General features: G+C 38.7%; 3 protein-coding genes across 9 annotated transcripts in view; 2 read left to right on the top strand and 1 right to left on the bottom strand.

The window, feature by feature from the left end:
* LOC109853925 (putative mediator of RNA polymerase II transcription subunit 26) overlaps positions 1-10,674 on the top strand; it is a 60,973-nt gene extending 50,299 nt beyond the window's left edge. For 4 of the 5 annotated variants that reach the window (XM_020426502.1, XM_020426503.1, XM_020426499.1 and 1 more), the window contains 7 exons: positions 3,832-4,070; positions 4,423-4,966; positions 5,256-6,816; positions 7,730-8,500; positions 8,629-8,795; positions 8,880-9,079; positions 9,350-10,674. In XM_020426502.1, coding sequence (XP_020282091.1) covers positions 3,832-4,070; positions 4,423-4,966; positions 5,256-6,816; positions 7,730-8,500; positions 8,629-8,795; positions 8,880-9,079; positions 9,350-9,388 — 3,521 coding nt within the window. In that variant the 3' untranslated portion in view covers positions 9,389-10,674. The remainder of the gene's footprint in view (positions 1-3,831; positions 4,071-4,422; positions 4,967-5,255; positions 6,817-7,729; positions 8,501-8,628; positions 8,796-8,879; positions 9,080-9,349) is intronic. The other variant, XM_020426501.1, reaches the window with a different exon arrangement.
* A 101-nt stretch (positions 10,675-10,775) lies between these two features.
* On the bottom strand, positions 10,776-14,266 carry LOC109853928. Its single transcript, XM_020426505.1, has 5 exons — positions 13,908-14,266; positions 13,652-13,820; positions 13,119-13,554; positions 12,762-12,988; positions 10,776-12,643 (listed from the first exon to the last, which is right to left on the bottom strand). Exons 1-5 carry the CDS (start codon positions 14,008-14,010, stop codon positions 12,565-12,567), a joined length of 1,014 nt encoding a protein of 337 aa, XP_020282094.1. The 5' UTR covers positions 14,011-14,266; the 3' UTR covers positions 10,776-12,564.
* A 220-nt stretch (positions 14,267-14,486) lies between these two features.
* Positions 14,487-15,920, top strand: LOC109853929 (mediator of RNA polymerase II transcription subunit 4). Of its 3 annotated transcripts, none has more exons than XM_020426508.1 (4): positions 14,487-14,640; positions 14,799-14,939; positions 15,026-15,432; positions 15,523-15,920. In XM_020426508.1, exons 2-4 carry the CDS (start codon positions 14,872-14,874, stop codon positions 15,900-15,902), a joined length of 855 nt encoding a protein of 284 aa, XP_020282097.1. In that variant the 5' UTR covers positions 14,487-14,640; positions 14,799-14,871; the 3' UTR covers positions 15,903-15,920. The 3 variants fall into 3 exon arrangements, with proteins under 3 accessions (XP_020282097.1, XP_020282096.1, XP_020282098.1); XM_020426507.1 differs by having other exon boundaries at positions 14,488-14,640; positions 14,722-14,939; XM_020426509.1 differs by lacking the exon at positions 14,487-14,640 and having other exon boundaries at positions 14,751-14,939; positions 15,523-15,642; positions 15,736-15,920.
* The last annotated feature ends 23 nt before the right edge of the window (positions 15,921-15,943 follow it).

Consider the following 15,943-nt stretch of genomic DNA (forward strand, 5'->3'; position numbering starts at 1 on the left):
TTTTTATGGGAAAAAAAGAAAGGTTTTATTATTCTGACCGACAAAATCACATGTTTCGAGGTCTGTTGCATATTGCAACAAATATATTCCACGAATTTATTCCGGACAATGCGGACTTGAAAAAAAAAAAAAATATATATATATATATATATATAAAACAAGTGGAACACAAACAATTTTGCTGTTGCAATAAATTCAACATGCCCGTAACACGAAACTTCTAACGTTGCAGGAATTTGACAGATTCCAGATACAATTTTTGAAACATTTAAGGCTCCGTTCTCATATGAATATTTCCATGTAATTCATTCTCGTTTGTAAAGAAGTGGGGAGGGAAGAGGGACGGGCGGGAGTGACGTGGAGAGAAATTAAATATTATCGCGCTATTGGAGAGTGAATGCCGGGGCGAAATTCCGATGCAACGACGACGCGACGTGTCATTTGCCGTGCATTTATAACGACGCAACGTTGGACGCATCTATTGTTTAACGCCGCGCATTGCGTCGCGCTTTATCCCGCGGACACGTGGATGTGTGCGTGCGTGCGTGTGTACGTTCGTTGTTTCGCGCGTGCAAAACGGGACGCGCGTTCGATTGCACGCGCGGGATGTCGATCGATGGAAAACACGCGTTATAGACGCCTGCCTCTTCAGCGGGTGTGCGGAGGTCGATACTTTTAGCGGACGGATTGTGTATAGAGCGCATTAAAAAAAAAAAAAAAAAAAAGTCCTTGGAAAATGCGCACCGCTGAACGAATTGCGGAGTGCGTTGAGATTGAAAATAAATAAATTTCCGGAAACCGCGAAAATGATGCTGTTTTCCGGGACAATGCGGCGATTTTTTGTTGCGAGGTTATTATTATTTTAGAGAGAGAGAGAGAGAGAGAGAGAGAGAGAGGAAGAGAGTATGTGTATTTCGGATACGCATTTACATTTTGTATTACTTTTATCCTTTCTATGAAACAATACGTTTATTTTCCCGATACGCGTATTTGCATCGCAAATGAGGTGTGAGGAAAACAGCGCGCGCAATTTTCACTTTATTATGTTCGTACGCCTAATTAGACTTTAATGAGAACGAATGAAATTCGCAGTGTGGCGCTGAAAAATCAAAGATACGGATATATGTGACAAAATGAACATCATAAATATATATAGCTCTCTGTTTATTTATTTATTTATTTTAATAGCCAATCTGTCTCTCGATATTTTCAACCGAGAAAAGTAATTAATTTTAAATAAATCGGAAAATCTCTGTTGTATGTGTCGCAACATATGCATTTGCGTACATATATATCGCGCGAGATATCCGCGAGTTCTCATAAAAATAAAAAGTTCAAGAAAACAAAATCTCGAAACGAAAGCTTGTTTCCGGGAGAATTCTCGAAGAGGATTTGGTGGTTGTGGAATTGCCTTTGAACAGATTGATACGACGGAACGTGACGTTCTCGTCGGGAAACGAATTCGAGAGAAACACATCTCCTAAAATGTTTTTTGCGCTCTTCGATACTTTCACGAATATACATATTCGCTCTGCGGACTCCCGTAGGTGTACATAGACAGCCGGGATGCATAATGAGACAGTACGTTTGATTTCTCTTCTCGTCGGCACTAGTCGACGATTGGCTTTCATACGAATAAAGCTCCGCACTTTCCTCAGGATTTTTCCTCGTTTCTATAGTGAAACGTGTGTGCGTGTTTTAAAGTCTACCGCGCGTTTAACAACTTCACCGTCGAGAGAGCGTTTTCGCTCCGAGTGAACCGGCTGACCGTAAAGCGGCAGGATTTCTTTATTATTCAACCTGCTTTATCTTCAGTAATAAGATGCGCTCTCTTTTAGAAAATTTCCGGGAATTCTTACTTTATAGCTCTTATATTCTCTTCTCGTTCCTTCCTTTCTTTTCGTTTTTTTTTTTTTTTTTTATATTTCTATGTTTGAATGCGCTCTACGACACAAATCAAGTTTAACTCAATGTGATTCTCGAATTTCGCTTCTTTCTCTCTAAGAGAAGAATAACAAGTTAAAAAACCTCAATTAACTTCAATTGACGGAACTTTTTCTTCTCTCAAAACCAAAGACGGCTGATTAGTTATAAACCCTCAATCAACTTTAATTGATGAAAAACTTTTAAGACACTGGCTGTATATTAATCGCTCTTGTTTAACGTCAGTTTCTCGCCAATATCTCGTGATTTTTAATTGTACTTCAGCTACTTCGCTATTTCCTTTTTATATTCTACTTCGGAGACAATTGGAGACCGTTAGTTAAAGTTAATCGATGTTAGCGAAATTGGTTCCAAATGAAAGTCAACTTCAGGACGAAGTTAAACTTACGCGGCAGAAATCGATCGGATCCTGACGTTTGATCCTTTCGCGCGCACCGAAAAAACTATACACAAAATTGCTCTCGCGCGTAATCTCTTTCTGCAAATACGTAAACTCGGTAACGTAAGCCAAAGTTTTTATAATAAAATAGCAAACAAATAAATGCTCTTTCAACACACTCGCATCGATACAAATACTATTAACGTTGTGAATAAAAAACAAAAATAAATAAATAAAACAAAGAACCATTGTTTTTCTCTATAGCGCGATAGCGTGACAGACTGTTGGACGTGTATTGTGTTTTTTCTTTTTGTTCCCAGAGCGCTTCAATCTATTTGTTAACAGTCAAGCTCATTGTAGCTAGGCACGTGTCGATCGACCTGTGCCAATTGGCAAAAATGTCGATCGACACGCCGGAGGATCAGGTTGAGGGACTTGCGGTCGATACAAAGAGCGCAAGAGAAAAATTACCCGAAGCAAAATTATTTATTGAATCGGCGGTTAAATAATTCTCAAAATCTCAAGCGTTATTTTTATCAAGGAATTAGAAGAAACAAAAACCGAACTGAGATATCTGATATAAACTGATGTATATACATATATACGATGTGTGTATCTAATTGTAACATTTCGATTTCGGCAAAGTTCGAGTGGATCTTCCGGAAACCAGATATATTGTACATACAGCACACGGGGGGAAACAGAAATCGAACCCCGATAATAAATTAAAATCACGTTGACACGCAATATCGGCAATTGATTTACGCGGCCGGAATCGCGCGGACGGCAGGAAGCAATGAAAGACCATAAAGGATGTCGTGCGCGTTCTTGTACGGATGGCGGATAGTATCTCGAGTGCAAGGAGGTATCAATTCAGAATTCGATAATGGAATTCCAGGTCAGAGCAGATCGCTCTGTACGGCCAATACGAGAGATTATGGAGCTTCGTGTAGCAATATGTGGTTGCTTTAGTGGTCCATCGCGCACGTATAATAACTTTCTAATCTGATACGAGGTCCGTCTCTCTTCCTCTCTGTGAGGGACACGAATGCTCGAGATGAGATATATTGACGAAATCCGCGAAAGTACATATAGGGGAAGTCACCCGGCGATGATTAATGCGACCGGTTTAATACATCGTCGTCGCTCACGGTGACGTTACCGTGTTTTTGCGAAGGTTCATTGGCGAGGATCATCCGCATATTCCGAATAGCTCAATTTGCTTATATTTGAATGTCAAAGGTCACGCAAAAAATATTATTAAAAAAACATTTTTTTCTGACATCGCTTTCTGTATTTCCGTGTTATTTGCTCTTTTCGGTGTAATATCTCATATAGAGCAAAAGTCCGTTATAGTTTGCGCAACACACACGTGTTTTTTTCACGCCCAACGATTCTGTTTATACTCACCGCTTTATAAACATGTTTTTATTTAGTTTTTTTTATTAACTTTGACGTTTTTTCTCTAATATTTTATTCCCGCAACTATTTCGTTTTTCTGTACGCAGCCTCCGATCTGGATTGCATCAGGGCTCTGTTCAACGAGAAAGAGAAGGAACTCTCGCTGGCCGTAGCTAAGGTCGAGGAACTAACGCGACAGTTGGAAGAACTTCGAGGCCGTCAGAATGCCCCCGCCGGTGGTGGAAGCGCCGGAAGTATCGGGAGTGGTCTCACAGGTGCTACCAGCAATGGGCACTTGGTCACCCCGGCCAGTGCCGAGCTGGAAAAGCTCAGGAGGGAGCTTATGGTAAGCTCGCCACCATCGATTATCGTCTCGAGAGAGACGGCCCCGTTTGCGAAAGTACGTCGAGGGAGAGAGGCGGGGAATTCCATTATATTGTTTTTGTGTAATTTCCAACCGTTCAATACTTTTAGCCACAGGCTATATATTTGCTTTTACATGTACTAATTACAAAACATTGCAAACGTTTTTAATACATCAGTTACTTTTACAAAATGAGTTCAGAATTGACGTAAAGTTACACACGTGCAAAATAATTTCGAGGGTAAAAATGTTAGAAAAGACGTAGTCAAAAAATTCAAAAACGAGTACAAATTTGTGGTTTTTTTTTTTTTTTTTTTTTTTTTTTCACGCGCAGTTTCGTAACAAGATGAACGAGCAACAGAACCAGGTGGTGTCCCAGCAACGACAAGCTCTGGCGCAGCGACAGGCCGAGATGGCGTCGATAGACGCGCGAATAGCTCAACTCCAGAGTCGTCTTCAGCGCAAACGAGCGTTGAATCAACGGCTGACGCAGCAACTGGGTTCTAACGGAAACGGTGGCGGCGGTGGTAACGGCGGTGGCAGTGGTGGTGGCGGTGCCAACAACACGGGATTCTCGGACACGAAGCTCGACAGCTTCAACAGCGGGGGCAAACTACGACCGGCCGGCAACATCGCCGCGATCGAGCCTTACTCGCACATACCGAACGACAACGATTTCAATCTGAACAAAAACGACCCCAAGTACCAGACACTGCCGTACAACACCAAGTTCACGGTGAACTTCAAAGCTATAGAGGACGACGTGAACAAAAACAAGATTCAACACTCGGCGAGCGCCTCCCAGTTGGGACAGAGGCCGACCTTTCAGCAATACGGACATCAAATCGTTCACAGCCAGTCTCAATCGCACATTCAGGGTGAGCACTTTATCTACGATTTTTATTGCGAGATCTTAGAATAATTGAAAATAAATTTTGTATTAATCAAGATTTCTAATTAAAAAAGCTATTTAGATGTTAAGCATTTATTTTATTTTATTACATATATTGTACATATTACAGAAGATCTTAAAATATTACAAAGATATATAAACTCTCGATCCTTGTTTATAAAAAAAAAAAAAAATAATAATGCAAATTAACGGCTGAATAATTTTTTTGCATTGGTAATTTTAATTATCGACCTTAACAAGCGCCGAATGTTTAGGGCAATCTCAATTATTAGGAAGCAATCAGCAGCAGCAACAGCACAATCAAAATCTCGGCAATCAACCCATGACGATTCAATCAAATTGCAACTACAATAATAACAATAATACCAACAATAGCAACAACAATAGCAATAATCTCATCGGTAGCGGTATCGCACACAGCTTCAGTCCGGACAATCTCTCGCAAGGTCTTCGTCTTCATCAGGTTCATCAGCAACAACAGACACAGCAACAGCAGCAACATTTGCAACAACAACATCAGAATGGCGTTCAACAGAAACAGCACAATCTAATCGGTATCGGTAACTCTTCGACGACGTCGAATCTCGTCGGGGTGACTGTTCCGTCAATCGCACAACCCGCTCAGAATCCGCATCGAAATTTGCAACAAACCACGGGAGGTCATCAGAAACCAGTGTCGAGCGTGGCGCCGAGTTTCTCCGTCAAGTCGCAGATCTATCAGACTTCGTCGACGAAAATTCATCCGGTGATGCCGCAAACGTTGAGTCTGCTGGGCCGCGGACACAATAACACGACACAGAACTACATCGGCAACAATCAGCAACAAACAACAACGGCGACCACGCAGTCCAGCGTCGGGAACCAAGAGACGAATTACAGACACGGTTTTCCCGCTGCTCAGCAACAACAACAATATCCCAATCAGACGACGAGCATTCCCACGCCTTCGTCGGCGGTTGTCTATCAGGTTCAAAGTTCATCGAATCTCCCCGGTCATCATAGCACCGCTACCGCGTCGGCGACCTTCGGCACTTCGTCCCAGAAATATAATCAGTTGTCGCAAGTGTCGAGTCCTAACGAACTCACGCAGAATCAGGATCAAAATCAAATTCTGAACACTCAGAAGCCTAAGTTCGAACCCTCGGGAAAGGGTCAGGATCAGGGAGTTAAGTTCGAGCATGCGTTACCGCCCGGCAATAAGCATGAACAACAACAATCACAGATCAGATACGATCAGAATCTCACGAGCAAATACGAATCTCAGCAACAGAGCAACAAGCACGATCTAAACAATCAAGTGAAACACGAACATTTGCACAATGCCAAGTACGAGCAACAGCAGAATTCGCAACAGTACGGTAAACACGAACAACAGCAGCACGAGGGAAGATCGTCGATCAAGTACGATCACAATTCGACGTTCAAACACGATCCTTCGAACGCTGGTCAATACAAAGCGGAACCGAACAAATACGAGATCGGTCAGAACAAGTTCGAGATATCAACCAAGTACGAGCAGAATTCTAATGCAAAGCATGTGGCAGATCACGCGGTTAAGTTCGAGGTTCCCGTGAAAACGTCAGACAGACCGTTCGAGTTTGACGGCAGACAAACAACGAAAACCAATGACAATGGCGAAAGAAAGAATTTCAACGAGTCTCGAATAGAAGATAAAACGAAACCGGCGCTGCCGCCAAAACCGAGCAAACCGAATCCGCCGCCGAGATTGACTCATCACGAAAAAATCGACGCACCGTTGTCCGAGGGAATCAACGAGTGCAAGATATCAAACGTGAATCTCAACTCGACTCTCAGGTTTGTACACGATTTCGAAATAAAGATGTTGCGCGGTGTGTGGAAATAAAAGATTTTTACACATTTAAAATTTTGTTTCCTTCTCTCTTTCTTTCTCACAATTTTATATTTTTTATGAGAATAAAAAGAAACAAATGTGTGCGAATAAACTTCATTTTTACTTGTAATTTTTAAATGAGAATTTGAAAATGTGAATTTATTTGTGTTGAACTCAATTTGATTTTTAGCACAAATCTGTAAATAATATCAAAATATATTCATCGCTTTTTTCTTTGCGGAGCGAAAAGTCGCGCCGGGGAACTTTTATCGGGACTCGTGCGCGGACTCGGGACTGCGGAATGACAAAACGATTACCGGGTTAATTATAAATGTTAATTAGTTCGCGATCGATTTGGCTGGTGAATCGAAGCCCGTCTCGAATAATAGATACCGAAATAGAAACGCGGCTTCGTGTGGTCGCGGAGACGACGCGGAGCCCGCGCGCTCTTCTCTTACAATTAGTGTTCACGAGTTCTCCGATCAGTACACGTTGCAGCAGCAACACGCGGTCAACGTGCTCGCGCGTTCGTTCGCCTGACTCGACCGACGATTTCCCGCACGATTAATCGCGAATCGATTCTCAATTACGCGCCGTTTGTAACACCTGTCTGTCAGATAATGTCGATCTTGATAGATAGATTTAAGCGACATCTAGATCAGATCGTGGTATAAACTCAAGTCTGAGACATAATTTCGCTTTGGTTCTCACTCTTCGCAATTTTTCATTTATCATCAACATCTCTCTGAGTGTTTTTTATAGCTTTTATTCTGACTGTTGATTTCTTGACTGTCGTTTTTTAAATCGCACTATTTGAACGACCCCTCAATCTCATTAATACGCCAATCGAGGCATTCAATTTTTCGAATCTCACAGATCGGATAAGGACGAAGATATACCGCCGATTCCCACATCGGAACCGCCCGAATCTCCGACCGAAACACAATTAACGAATCATCAGCTCATTAAGGCCCGACCGTTGACTTTGAAGAAGGTACCGATATCGGAACAGCCTAAGCTGAGATACGCCAAATCTAATGTTCACGTATCGATAAATCGGCGAATTGAGATGCCCCCCGCCTTTCTGTTCCCGGAGAATGAGATCCCGGCGGATTTAATGCAGACCGAACAGCAGCAACAGCATCAACAGCAAACCGTCGACAGCACGGATAATTGTAAGAGCATCATCGGCGAGGATATCGGTGACGGCGAGAGACTGGAGGAGGCGGACATCATCGATGCTTTGAATGTCATCAACATCGAGGACAAGCCCACGAAAATGAAGACCGATTCGGAGCTTACCGGAGGTAACGGTGGCGAATTGGAAGTGGTAGACGGAGGTAAGATATCGGAGGTGATGAGGAGGAAGAAGGGAAATCTCAAATCGTCGAGCACTGGAAGCGGCGGAGGTAAGGTCAATTTGTCCAGGCGAGTGTCGTTCGATCCTCTGGCGTTGTTGCTCGATGCCAGTCTCGAGGGCGAATTAGAACTCGTAAAGAAGACCGCGAAAGAGGTCGCCAATCCGAGTTCCGCCAACGACGAGGGCATCACTGCTCTGCACAACGCCATTTGCGCCGGTCACCTCGAAATCGTCAAGTTCCTGGTGGAATTCGGCTGTGACGTCAACGCCCAAGACAGCGACGGATGGTAAATTCAAAGTCAAGTTGTTTGTACACAGCTAAAAGAGAAGTTTAATAGAAAACTCCGACGAATGAAAGATCGAAAAATTAACTTCCGAAGAAATTAGTTAATTGATCAATTTTTCTTTGTTACAGGACACCGTTGCATTGTGCCGCGAGTTGCAATAATCTATCGATGGTGAGATTTTTGGTCGAACACGGTGCCTGTATCTTCGCCAGCACTTTATCCGATCACGAAACCGCCGCGGAGAAGTGCGAGGAAGATGAGGAAGGCTTTGACGGATGTTCGGAGTACTTGTACAGTCAGTATAATCGCAACGATTGATGATTAAAAAATAGAAACACACAAGTTCATTTAATTCAGTTCATTTTTCTTTTCGTAATAGGTGTACAAGAAAAATTGGGCATCATGAATAACGGTCAAGTCTACGCGGTTTTCGATTACGAGGCACAACACGCTGACGAGCTTTCGTTAAAGAACGGCGATTCTTTAATCGTTCTACGGAAGGGCGATGATAACGAACGCGAATGGTGGTGGAGCAAACTCGGACACAAAGAAGGCTACGTACCTCGAAATCTATTGGGGGTAATTAACAAACCATTATATATGCAATAAATCTTTAACGAATCATAAATCTTTCTTGAAGAAACAAACTTTGTGAAATAATATTTCGGAATTTTAATTACAAAAACTTACATAAATAAGTTACAAATGTTCAAATTTATTAAAAATATTTTTTTCTCACATCTCGAATAAATTTTTATCCTAATGAATGTATTTATTGAACATCTTGTCTCACTTTATAGAGAAACGATGTATATAAAGACAAACCGCACGTTGCGTTGCATGTTTCAGTTATATCCCAGAGTGCAGCCCGCGAAAGCAGTTGATTAAGGCAGTTTTGCGTTGGCAGGATTCTCGACGATTACCACAGTATTCGAAATGCAGCTTTATCTTGTTAATTGTTATCATACGAGACATAGGCGCGTTAGTAATGTTATTTAATAAGATATCTCATTGCCATCTGAAACGGATACACACATTATATATATATATATTATATATATACATCGATTCGCGAGATTATACTCGATTTTTTTAAACAGTGTAGCAATCTTTTAATTGCGATTTACATACTTTTTTATACTATCTGAAAGAAAAGAACAAGGATCGTGGATTTTAATTGATTTACCGATTTGCCGCAATTCGCGAAATAAACAATCGCGCAACTGTGGTGGGTACATCATCTGGGTCTCGTCCGCAATAGTCACAAATTGCGGTCGTAGAAATCGCAGGACTGACCGATGCGATTGGTCAAATCCAATGAGTTCTACGACCCGCGATAAGAAGTTATTGTAAACGAGACCTCATCTTCGTGATGACGCGTAAGTGAAACACTTGCAACGAGTGCAAACTTCCCAGTGAGACTTCCTTCTCCTTCTATTTTTCACGCTATTTTTCATATAAAAGGTATGTTTTACTAGATTGCACAACTATATTTGCCAATATTTATCCGATTTTATCATATTTGTTGCCACGATTCACAGAAATTGTGTGTGTGTGTGTGTGTGTGCGCTTTCTCAACTTGACTTTCTGTTTGAAAGTTTAGTTAAGAATTAGTGAGATATTTTGTGTATCGTTTACACACTTGTAAATTGTTAAATCATTTATATAGGGACGCGTGTATATATTCAACATGCATTGTTCATATATAACGATTATCTTTCTCTCTGTTTTTCGCGAGGAAAGAATCTTTTTATTGAATGCAAGTTATCCTGCAATTGGCGAAAGTGTACACATAGCGTTCGATTCTTGTAAAAATAAGATCAATAACAATGTTTTTTTTTTTTCTAACAAGGATTTCTTTAATCGAGCAAAAACTTCAGAGACGCAAATAATTAATGAAACATTTATATTTGTTGCCCAATGGAAAGTATGTTCTACTTCTGTTATTTTATTTTTTTGTAACTTTGTTGTTTAACCTTTGTACATATAGCAAATGTTTTATTTGGTTGTATCGAGAAGTTGTGTGTTAAAAAAAAAATGGAATATAACGAAACGTCAAATAATCTCAAAAATTAAGTTTTTTTATTATTTCTCAGGTGTGATGATTTCACACGAGAAGTAGTCGATTCGAAATTTCACAAATGCCATGTGCTCGCTTTTTTTTTACCGATTCTGGATCACCTTGCAATTTGTGTGAGCCGTACGAACTTTTTTAGCTTATAATTTGCTTCCTCTAAATGTTCTTGTTTAGATGAGGACAAATTATATATAATTGTTTTTTTTTTTTTTTTTTTTTTTTTTTTTTTTGTTTTTGGCCGGGAACTACATTGTCGAGGATTTCGTTTGTGATATCCGATTCTACGAAGCTGTTCCTAGAACGACGCGTAACGTAAATCTTGCCAATACGCACGACAAACGATTGCGACATAGTTTTCGAACGACAGTGTGCAATTATATGGGAAAACGTATAAATACTGAACAAACTATCGATGATGATATATATGTATACACGTTACGATTGCGCCTAATTGTACTAACGATTCGACGAATACCTGACAAGGTCATGTTGTAATATTTAGATGGGCATACAAGATAATCAATCGATTTTCGAGTACCGCTATCAGAAATTTTCTAAGTACCATCGCATGCTTGCTCTTGTAATAGATATGTACAGGCGTTTAACGTGTGCAAAACGCGAGCCGCTTAGAGGATTTCTGACCGCTCGCAAAGTGAAATATGTGCCTTTAAAGAAGTAATAATGAATATATTATATATATATATATAAGAAAATACAATATATTATATGACGAATAAATTGTTTTTAATAAAAAAATATAAATATGTGCGTTAGAGCCCCCACTTTCCTCCTGGAACTACAATTTACAAATAAATATGACATACGATTACACATTGTAAAAAAATACTCTCGCAAGATACAAAAATATTGTGTATATTATATTCGACGATGTAATTATTTTCACCGCAATAAAGACTTAATTTACTTGATTATATACATCGGAAGTATACATTTTTTTCAATACATTTTTTTTTGTATCACTGAATTTGTTTTATACAAAAGAAAACATGTTTCACATTAAAACGTGTATAAAGACAATTTTACTACGTCAAAATTATTGTCTTTTATACAATTCGTAAAATATCTAGACAAAATGTACTTCCGAGTATAAATCAAGAAGCTTATACTGTTTGTGTTCAAGCTCATACAAGAATTGTACATATGAATATTAAGACTATATAAAAATATGAATTTCACACAAATCCTTTCGATGAACATCGGCTTTTTTTTTAGTTCTACCTACTGCTCATTGTCTTGCTTACGTCGATTACATCAATAAATATTTTTATTATGAGGAGATATTTAAATCGTACTTATATTTTAAATTAAAACACTTAGTTATATCAATAAGTTAGTCATATGCAGTGTTAGATATTCGTATAATATAGTTAAAAGTAATCTCTATAATTTAAAACGCTTAAAATGACTTAAAATAAATATCAAGGCACGTGTAATTTTTAATAGCTAATATGGCAAACTCGATGGCCGATAAACAGATTATCAGATATCAAAAAAAGCTTACAATTATCATAAATTTATCTGAATTTATGATAATGCCGAAACAAATGGATTGGCTTTTCTTTAGTTACTTGATACTTAAATGTCACACGTATGTGTGTGCTGTCTGTTACGCAAGTGTCCGTTTTGATACCTCTAATATCTCGATAAAAACAAAAATATAACAAACTACAATGTAAACATATATATGTTTACGTCAAGTGTATACGCACGCAAAACAATACAAAATGTCATAAGGACGAAAGAAGGCATCTCTAAAATGCCATTTTAAAATTTCAACAGCGTTCTCACTGGTCCACTCAGTTTTCTAAAACTCTTTTCTCACCGGTATAATTTAAATATATCAGATCTCTCCCGTATACAATAATAACAGTAATTAACAATATGTTAATAGTACTTCAATTATCATATAGATTGGTTTGCATATTAAATAATTAATTTAAATTTTACCAATTATGTAGCATCTCATTTAGGCCTTATTTTTAACGCTTTTCGCCATTTGTAGACAAACTTGAAACACGTCGCAATTGCTGGCCATGTTTTCGAGACTGAAATTTATAATTAATATTAAAGATCGCGACGTTTCCCTAATAATTTGCTATAAAAGTAACAAAAAAAAAAATCAACCGTTTTATTAATATTTCAACTCAATTGCTTTATCCATACCTCTTAATGTATACTTCTAGAGCTGATGTTTCGAAGTTTCCTTTTTCTAAAGCTTTTATACAAAATGATGACAAGATTTTAGAGCAATTGAATGTAAAGAAACCGAGAGCTTTGTGGTCCCACTTTTCTACTTCTTCTACGACTCGCCATGCTTCTAAGACATAGTTCATCAAAGAGGCCCAACACTGAGATTCTTGCAACATTATTCCCTGACTGCGTAAAGCTTTCTAAAAAAAATAAATCACAAAACACAAGATTTAAACTCATACTTGTACGAAATTGAAAGAAGAAAAATATCTCTCTCAAAAGTGTTTACAAAACACAGATGTTTAAGAAAAAAAGAACCATAATACAAACCTGAAATGCATTAATTGGAAGGTGTATTGAATCTGATGTTAAACCAATGTAAATATGATGTTTTAGAGCAATTAATTTCTGTGTTAATGGCTGAATATCTAGAGTTACTATTTTCTTCAAAATAATATCACGGAATTTCTCATTCTTGCACAATACACCAGTTTCTTGCTCATGTATCAGCTCCATGATCAACTGAACAAGTTGTTCTTGATTGAGACTTCGTAAGTAGTTTACTAAATTGTCATTAGATTGTCCATTTGATTTGTTTGCAGTACACAATGACATATAAGACGGCAACGATGTTCTCTTATGTTTCAAGGAAGAAAACTCTGATTCTTGGATGTCTGTGAGAGAGAGTCTTCTTTTCACTGCATCTTTTATTGTTGTATCTGATTCTGTTGAATTTTTTACTGGTGTACGATCTCTAGAGCTTAAGCTACAATTAAACAAAACAAATTTATTAATTTTTTATTATACATGTATATAATTAACTGTCTTGTAAATATATATGTATATAAATTGAGGAAATATACTTAAGCAGACTGTTTTGTTTATGAGAGTCAAGGTCAGGCGACCACACTATAGGTTTACGTTGACCTCTTTTTTGTATAACAAGTTCATCAGGACTCGGTGGTGTGGCAGAACCAGGAGGAAGTCTGTTGAATCCATTTTGCACTCTTCTTAAGGCGTTGGGAGTCATATCTGAAATATATATACAACTTGCATGGACGAAAGTTGTTAAAAGAATTTTTATAAAAATGCATAACAAACGTGAAACGCAAACTATACCGAAAATCGAATTGGCGGGAATCACTGTAGAGTGCTGTGTACGCGGAGGATATAATTGATCCAACAGATTTCGAAAACGTCTCATATTCTCAGAAGAAGTCATTTTCAGTCAAGCGATGTAACGTTCCGAGTTGTTTTGATGTATTTCAGAAAAACTTTCAGTCATAAGACACGGTAAAATATCCGTCAAAGATGCGCTTATCTCAAATTTGTCACTGATTTGTCAACTACACAACCACAGTATACAACACACAATATACACATTATATTTTGAATACATAGAACAAGCAGGTTTATACAAATAGACAAAGGAGTAGCCAATAAGCGCGCTATAGCGTAACTCTTTGTCGGACAGCTTTGAAGTTCAAGTCAGTTGGTCAGTGTACAAAAATGAACTGCACATGCGCAAGTGTGATGATAGCGTCTGCGTTCCGATATTTACTGCTAATCTACACTTTACGTCACATATGCTATAGATTTTCTCTACTGGCAGTGAATATCGGAACGCAGCCAGAGAGTCGGGGCTACTGCGCTCCAAAATTTACTGACATATGCATAAACCATAGTTTTGTCACAAAGAAGACTAGCCAAGAGAATATGTAATCGCTTTAATGTCCTGTAAGTTAGCGCAATGTCTATGAGTGACGGCCGGCTCTGCTCGATCTTCCTCAACTTGACACTTGGACTTGTGCACATAGCACGAAATAGAACCATGTCCACGTTTGAACATAACGTACGTACCGATAAGTCGTTCGCGGATATGGCTACGTAGTTGCCAATGTGCACCATCCATGGACATTGCGCTGGCTTACAGGGCATTAAAGCGATTGACACATTTTCTTACGAGCCTGACCGCTCTCAGTCTTCTCTCTGGTTTTATATACAAAAAAGGATTCAACATAAAGGCACCAAAAAAAAGAGGATTCGCGTATCTGTCAAGTTTAAATAACAACAAACAATTGCAATGACATCGAGCAGAAGTACAAAAGAAGTTCTTTTATCTTTAATAGATGACATTGAATTGATAGCAAAGTAAGTTGAGATCACCTTTTTAAGTTTTTTTTTTTAACAAAAAACTTGTGCAATTGATTATGTGCATATAATTGTTTTCTTTTTAGAGAGATGATAGAAAATACAATTGCTCAAAAGCCTTCTAAGCTTTCGAGTGCTGAGCATGCTGAATTAACCGAATTATTGGTGGCTAAAGATAATGAACTAAAGGCAACTCTGAAGAGAGCTGCTGACCAAGCTAAAATCAATTTGAAGATGGAAGCTCTAAAAGCTGAAGTAGAGAGACAGGATCAGGATATTCAACAGTTACAACGGCAGCTAAAAGAAGCAGAACAGATTTTGGCTACAGCAATTTATCAAGCAAAGCAAAAATTACAGTCTATAGCACGTGCTAATAAGAGACCTGTTCCTTCAGAAGAACTTATTAAATATGCGCATAGAATAAGTGCGACCAATGCAATTTGCGCACCGTTAACCTGGCAACAGGGAGATCCTAGAAGACCATATCCCACAGGTGTGTTTTCTACAAGCATTTAAAAACTAGATTCTTTTCTTGGCTTTTATACATGTGTAAACTCTTTAAAATATGAACTTTATCTTGCAGATATTGAGATGAGATTAGGATATTTAGGACGTTTGAGCGATTTGCCTCTAAATGGACAATTGCTTGGGTCTCATCCAGGTATACCTTCCGATTTGCACAGAGCAGGACATCCCACTGGAGGTAAAATATCTCGTGTTTACATGTCACCACTTTATTTAATCAATAAAACATGTAGACTATTTATGAAATGTGTTTTTCCCGTTGCTACTTCAGAACCACCTGTTTCACAATCGAACCAATTCGCTTGGCATCCGTCGGGAGAGATTCACATGTCCGTTGGACAAGGCAGTGTGGCTGTGAATACGCATAAACAAGAAACTGAAGATGTAGAAGTTATGTCTACAGACTCCTCGAGTAGTTCGTCTAGTGATTCCCAATAGAGATAGTATAAATTATAATTAGATAAGCATATATATTTATA

Source organism: Pseudomyrmex gracilis, unplaced genomic scaffold, assembly GCF_002006095.1.
Source record: "Pseudomyrmex gracilis isolate BER0280 unplaced genomic scaffold, ASM200609v1 scaffold_56, whole genome shotgun sequence".
NCBI classification, from domain to species: Eukaryota; Metazoa; Arthropoda; class Insecta; order Hymenoptera; family Formicidae; genus Pseudomyrmex; species Pseudomyrmex gracilis.